We start from the raw sequence: 7,313 nt of genomic DNA, 5'->3' as shown, positions 1-7,313 counted from the left end.
TCCTGTAAATCCAGTTGTGCGATTGCACTTGGTTTCAAGCCTTTAAGCAAGAACTTCCCCTTTGACGAATCGATCCATTAGGTCGTACAGAACTGAATAAGTTTCTTCAAAAAGGTATGGTGCCAAGGGCTTGGGAGACTGGAATTTCGTTAGATAAGGCTCCAGCTCATCAGCAATTGTAATGAAGAATGATATTTTGGGTTGAATAAAAATATCTTTGAAGCCTTCTTCCAGTGTTGCCCAGCTTGAGAGCTCAGGGTGTTTTTTTTCTTCAATCCATCAAAAAGTTTTAGAAATCTTGATGCCACACCTGAATTTTCAACCCACCTCGTTCTACAAAATTTAGCGGGGAAAAAAGATAGTCCTGAGATACGTGAAAATTCAGCTCTTCTCGCTGGGTTGTCGTGAAGCAAATAGTATCCCGCTGATAGGATGGCCGACACTTTCCAGTTAGCCTTTGGATGGCCGGTGAGAAATGCACCGTGCACAACATGTAAACCACAATAACCAGTTTCGAGAAACTGGGGGAAACCAGGGATCTGCCACAGTTCAGTTTTTAATAGTTTCATGAAAGCCCAATTTACATTCGGCCCATCCATTGAAATATGAACCTTTTTTGTAAAGGGAGACCTTTCAATGCTTCTTTAAACTTTTCTAACAGATCTGATGCTCTTGATCGTCCCAGAAAAGAGGAATTGAAGTTTCTGTAATATTTTAAAAACTTAGTAAGTAAGAACCGAAGGGGATAAATTAGAATATTTAATGATATAAATTTACCTATTAACAACTGTAGTCTTATTCTTATCTTCATCAATGAAACGAATTATGATATCCATTTGCCCTTTTTGTGCGATTTTATTGTGAGCCTCGTCGAAGGCTACAACGAAAGCCAAACATTTCTGTAAAATTTCTTTTCAAGATTTTCTTGAAAATATGGCGCTAACCCATAATGGATGAGATAAGCCATCTTATCAGACCCCAAAGAGAACGTCTGGGTAATGTCGCTGTCAGGAAACATCAATTTAAAAAGAGCACCTTCATTAGCTGCCGAATTCATCGAACGATGGCTGTCCACCAACTTTAGGGCCCAAAGGAGTTCTGACTTTGACACGTCTTTTGAGATAGCACGTAACGAAGGTGTTTGTCGTTGTTGGGCTTGCGGCACATTGACTGTGGTATTGCCGTTCACAACAGGATCACTGGCCGATGTATTGTCGTTGTGGTTTTGATCAGGTTGAGGAACAGTAGCAACGGCCGTTGTTTCAGGAGCATTGACAAAAGTCGTAATAGATGGTAAACTGAGGCTTGCGATTTTCTCTTTGTGTTTTTTTCCACTTGCATGACTATTTAGAGCTCCAATTCCCATATTGCTTAGTTCTTTGTTCACACAACACAATCGACATACAAATCTCTCGTTTGATTTGGGATCTTTTTCCAATCAAGGTTTGAACGACGGATGTAGGGACAGATTTAACCACTGTGTCTGAAAATACGTTTTCAATTTCGGCATTCTATCTAATTCCACTTTCCAGTTATATCTAAAGAAATAAAAAGGGTTTCGTAAGGAAAATGACCGACATTGAAATACTAATTTTAATGAATAACAAAATAAAATTGATGTACTAACCACCAATTATTTGTACCTGGCCGCAATATTTCCAACTTTTTTTTCAAAATACTGACACGTGAGAAGTTCCTACGTTCAAAAATAAAACAGCCAGAGCCAGATTATTTATTATTAATTTTAAAGTAAAAGGCATTTTTTTAGAGACAATTTCCTGCCCCGAGGAAATAGAACCCCTCGCCACCCCTTTGTCCCCTCTTAGTTTCTTCCTTCGTCTCTTCTTTCCATTCTTCCCTCGGGGCAGGAAATGGCGATATTTTTTTGTAAACACGGTAGGGACGTTTACAAAAAAAAAAGTAATAAATAAACTACAATGTCCAGTGAAGTCAGAAAAAAATAAGTAACTTACCAGAATGATGACAAATCCTTTAAAAATATTAAACAATAAATAACCTGTTCTTTCACTTTGTATTATTTAATAGAAAATGAAGCTCCATAAGAGGGCTGTGATAATTTCAGGCATGTTGTCCCTAATCGAGATTTTCGACCTTTTCCAGACCTGGCAACTCAGCATCCTTTCGTGGTCTATATACAGATAGGCTTGTCTTTAATTATTTTTAAGCCGAATTCAAAAATATTAATTCGTTTAGAGATAAAAATAAAAAAACTGAAAATATTTGTGATATAATTTTGTCTTAGGGCAATTTAGTGATTTACATTCTGGGTTACGCGGTTACGCCGTTGCGCAGCCTGTTTCCGATTAAAATTTAATTTCAATGTAATGATAAAGACGGGATAAAGAATTTTGATATCAGCTCTTCTTAGGATGAAGGCTTCTTTGACAAGCTTTGGTTAGGTATAGTATAATTTGTAAATTTTTACATTTTTTTTTTGTATTTGAATTGTTATATTGAAAATAGCCATCTTTAGGCAGAAATTATAATTTTTTCGGCCGAAAGTGGCGTGCCAAGTTCAAAAAAGAATTTATTTGGCTATTTTGAATATACTATGCCTACTTAACTTTCTATCCCCACCTTCACCTTACCCAACCAATTCACATTACATTACTTTATTTATCTTGAATGCATGCCCTTGACAGTTTTTAAAAGCTCTTAATGACATGTTCAAGGATTAGAAACGTTTAGAAGGCAGTTGAGGGTACCGATTTCTGTAGGTTTAAGTTAGGCATGACATCGCTCCACCCCCTATCTGAAGCCAATTATATCTTAACAAAAAAAATCTTTTTCGATAGCCACCACCCATATTTATACAGCCCATTTATAAATTTTCAGCGCAGTTCTCACTCAGTAAGTCAACAGAAAAGTGTTACTTGCGTGCTAAAGCTGCGCTAAATTTTTCATATTTTAGTTTAAAGATTGAAGTTGCTGTGCTATCATGCCACAAGTTAAAAGCACCAAGTCTCTGAAAGAATTATGTTTTCATTTCATTTTGGAAAACCAGGATTTTTTTAAAAAAATATATTTACACTACAAGAGCTGGAGAATGGCACGGAAGCCATGGATTCAGATGAAGTCAACTCTTTAATAAAACTGCGTAAGATAAAAATATTTTCAATAAAACAATAAAAAGATTTTATGGTATTAATAAAATAACTTCTAAAAATCAGCCATTGTACTACTGGAGGAACTTACGAGGATTCTTAGGGATATAGAAATGCGCTTCGAATTTCTGACAACATTCAGAACATAACCGCTCCTTGAGCTGTCGATGATTCCTCATTTTCACACTTTGGATCTCAGTAGGATGGAGAAAGGCACTGATATTTCTGATGTTCTTTATTTGGCTACAATAAAAAATCCGGTGAAACAAGAAACAAAGGTACCAAAAGTATTGCGGCAGACTCGAGATTCTATTTATAATATCTATCTTTTCTGTTGACATTTTAGAACTTTGAAACGTTGCAACTAGATTCTTCTACATGCCATTATTACCAGTATATATGTAATAAAGGAAATTTTAACTTCATTCCTAAATTTACAAAACTTCGAATACTGGATGTTTCGTTTACTGAAGCAGACGACGATTGCTTGCATCTCATTGGTAAACATTGTCCAGATTTAAGGTAAGAAATCAACCGGTATATTAATTTAGATTGAATGGATTTAATTAGTTTTTAAATATTCTCTTTAAGGGAGCTTTATGCCAAACGTGGCGAGGTGACGGATGAAGGAATTAGAAACTTGTGCGTGATTGGAAATTGCAAGTCCATCCGCAAACTAAATCTGGAGAGATGCAACAAAGTAACAACCAAAGGAATTCAATTGGCTCTCGACAATTTACCCCAGTTAAGGGCATTTTGCCATGAATATCTCCTAGAGGGCTTGGCTGAAATCGCTCAATCTGCAACAGACAACAAAATTGATCTTCCTAAATATTCCTTGTCGACCCTATATGTTGTCAAAGAAACGGTCTACAAAAGTGGTAGCCTGCAACAATCTGTGTTGCTGTGTCCTAATGTAACGGAGGTTAATCTAGCTATTTGGAGAGAAGGATTGAAAGACAGTGAACTTTTGAGCTTGCTATCACTGGAAAAACTCTACACTATTCAAGTTCAACATGCTATACCTGAACCATTACATAGAACAGAAATTCGAATCGAAAGAGGACTGACGTTTGATGGCGTGTTCCACTTCTGAAAAAATTTGGATACACTCTCAACTCTCAAGAACCTCAGGTTTGAATTTTTTGTTGTTGTCCATTTCCCGGTCATTACCAAGTTTTGCTCAAATCTGGAATCCTTGACTCTTTACTGTTGTAAGACGACTCATCAGCGGTATATTGAAACCGAAGGGTGTTACTAAACTATGGAATTGGAACTTCCAAAATGGAAGTATAAAATCTGGAATTTGATCGAAAACTATGGAATTCAAGGGCCGACTTTCCAGATTTTAGCAAAATTTCTGCCGTCTAAAATATGGAAATAAAACTTCCAAAAATTAATGGAATTCAACTAAAAATTCTAAAAATTCACATTTTATTTTTTTTTGTGGCACTAGATGGCATACACATTTCATATTCATATTTATTTACAAAAGTGCCACCAATACTGCCCAACCCACATATTGTTCTATTTTTTTAGATTTTTTTTGCTTGTCCTACAACTTTTTTGTAAAATATAAGGAAAGCTGAATAAACTAAGGAATTTATATATTTTTATTTTGAAAAATTTATTTTTTAAATCGCACCTCTGAAATTGGGTGAGTTAAGAAGGTTAGTGACTTATTCTCCAGGGAGAAAAATCATGCTTTAGAGAGGGGGAATCAGTACGCACAATTTTCAAATGGGCGGCCATAATTTTTTAAGTTTTGTTCATGTCCGATAATAGAACTTTAATAATTATCACTCGAAAATAATTAAAGAATTAATTGGAATTCTATTGTCGCGTAGTGGAGTTCTATTGTCGGGTATTTAAAATAATATAAAAAAGAAGTTCATATGTGTTTGGATTTCTACTTTCGTCGGAGTTCTACTGACGCATACAAAGAAATTTTTTTAAATTATTTAAAATATTGGGGTTCTATTGTCGGTGGAGTTCTTCTGTCTTTGGAGTTCTACGGTCGCCTCCATACCTTTTATTTATATGCAATCATATTTTTCTGTATTTGCTTGGTCTTTCTTAACATATATAAATTCATTATGTTGTGTTGAATAATAATAAACTATAAAAATTGAAGAATTTAATTCGTGTTCCATTTTTTTTTTAAATTCTGTGTTCAATTTTGGAATTCCATATTTTTCGTCTACTTTCATACTTTAGGCTCCTACTTCCAGTGTTTGAGACACCTAACGCCACCTAGTGGATTCCATAGTTTTCGGTTGAATTCCAGAGTTTATACTTCCATTTTGGAAGTTCCAATTCCATAGTTTAGTAACACCCGAAACCGAAGTAGAGAGCAACATGGTCGCGCACTATCTCGTCTATGCTTAGCGAAGAATCGCACCGTCGCTTTTTCTACTGAGGAAAGTCGACTCTTATCGACTATCTATAAGAGTCGACTTCTCCATTAGAGTGTGCCTTTTTTAATGCTAGCTTGTATTTTTGTAGATTATTGTATTTAATCGTTTGAATGTAGGGTTTGAATGTATAACGTTTGCAGAATAAATTTATTTCAAATTCACTCGTGTGTATTTTTTATGAACGGTTGATTTTAAAGGTAAATTAAAAAAAGGTGATGCTCTCACTTGGTGCTGGTTGCTGGACTAGTGATGCTTAGGATACATTACAAAAGTGGTACATGAATATACATAACTGAAGCTTTATTTAATTAAAACGTTAACAGCATTTGTTATTATATATTTAGATCTGATTTAATCTAGATTGCGACGAATCGCACAGTCACTTTTTCTACTGAGGAAAGTCGATTCTTATCAACTAGTCTATGAGAGTCGACTAGTCCATTTGAGTGTGCCTTTTTTATAGCTAGTTTGTAATTATTATAGTATTAAATCGTTTGAATCCAGGGTGTAAATATAAAAACGTTTGCAAAATACTTTTATTCTTATTTTTTGTGTGTATAGTTGTACAATGTGGTACAACTTGTTATTCTCAACGCTACATAAGTAATTGATCGCCCCGCCCCCCTCCCCGCAGTTAAATACACATGCGTGTGTTCATATTTCGCTTATTCTGATTTCAAATTTTGATTCAGCGAAAAAGTTGACTTAGAAATGTAATTTTAATTAATTTTCGTTGTTCAGCCGCATAGTAGCGTGCGTGAAAATAAAAATTCGTTCGCAGTTGAATACACATGCGTATGTTCATATTACGCTTATTCTGACTTCAAATTTCGACTCAGCGTAAAAAGTTGAATAAAAGTTGTAATTTTAATTAATTTTCGTGGTTCAGCCGCATAGTAGCGTGCGTGAAAGTAAAAATTCGTTTGCAGTTAATTACACATCGTGTGTTCATTTTAGGCTAATTCTGACCCGATATTTCGATTCAGCGTCAAAAGTTGAGTTAGACGTGTAATTTTCATTCATTTTGGTAGTAGCCTGCGGGATTTAGTTTTTGGCGATCAAATTTTTTCCTGAAAAAAGTCCGCCCTGTTACAGTAAGCGAGTTACTGCGCTTTTTTTTTCTAAAAAAAAAGTGTCGTAAACCAATAACTCCCGCAGGCTACCACCAATATAAATGAAAATTACAAATCTTAATCAACTTTTTACGCTGAATCGAAATTCGAAGTCAAAATACGCGTAATATGAACATACGCATGTGTATTCAACTGCGAACGAATTTTTATTTTCACGCACGCTACTATGCGGCTGAACCACGAAAATTAATTAAAATTACAACTTTTATTCAACTTTTTTCGCTGAATCAAAATTTGAAATCAGAATAAGCGAAATATGAACACACGCATGTGTATTTAACTGCGGGGAGGGGGGCGGGGCGATCAATTACTTATGTAGCGTTGAGAATAACAAGTTGTACCACATTGTACAACTATACACACAAAAATTAAGAATAAAAGTATTTTGCAAACGTTTTTATATTTAAACCCTGGATTCAAACGATTTAATACTATAATAATTACAAACTAGCTATCAAAAAGGCACACTCAAATAGACTAGTCGACTCTCATAGACTAGTCGATAAGAATCGACTTTCCTCAGTAGAAAAGGTGACTGTGCGATTCGTCGCAATCTAGATTAAATCAGATCTAAATATATATTAACAAATGCTGTTAACGTTTTAATTAAATAAAGCTTCAGTTATGTATATTCATGT

The 7,313-nt window shown here is 34.9% G+C and overlaps 1 protein-coding gene across 1 annotated transcript; it reads left to right on the top strand.

Moving 5' to 3' along the window:
• The first annotated feature begins 3,328 nt into the window (after positions 1–3,328).
• LOC124190306 lies at positions 3,329–4,777 on the top strand. The gene is made up of 3 exons (XM_046582930.1): positions 3,329–3,403; positions 3,472–3,647; positions 3,717–4,777. The coding sequence occupies exons 1-3, from the start codon at positions 3,329–3,331 to the stop codon at positions 4,219–4,221; spliced, it is 756 nt and encodes a 251-aa protein (XP_046438886.1). The 3' UTR covers positions 4,222–4,777.
• The last annotated feature ends 2,536 nt before the right edge of the window (positions 4,778–7,313 follow it).

Source organism: Daphnia pulex, chromosome 3 (genome assembly GCF_021134715.1).
Source record: "Daphnia pulex isolate KAP4 chromosome 3, ASM2113471v1".
Lineage (NCBI taxonomy): Eukaryota > Metazoa > Arthropoda > Branchiopoda > Diplostraca > Daphniidae > Daphnia > Daphnia pulex.
Note: the sequence above shows the minus strand (reverse complement) of the source record. Positions and strands in the feature narration are given on the sequence as shown.

Bases quoted from the DNA above. Each gene is read 5' to 3' on its own strand.
- LOC124190306 (XM_046582930.1), top strand. From the start codon at position 3,329: ATGGAGAAAGGCACTGATATTTCTGATGTTCTTTATTTGGCTACAATA. The intron at 3,404-3,471 runs GTACCAAAAGTA...TTGACATTTTAG, and splicing joins CGGTGAAACAAGAAACAAAG to AACTTTGAAACGTTGCAACT. The intron at 3,648-3,716 runs GTAAGAAATCAA...ATTCTCTTTAAG, and splicing joins AAACATTGTCCAGATTTAAG to GGAGCTTTATGCCAAACGTG.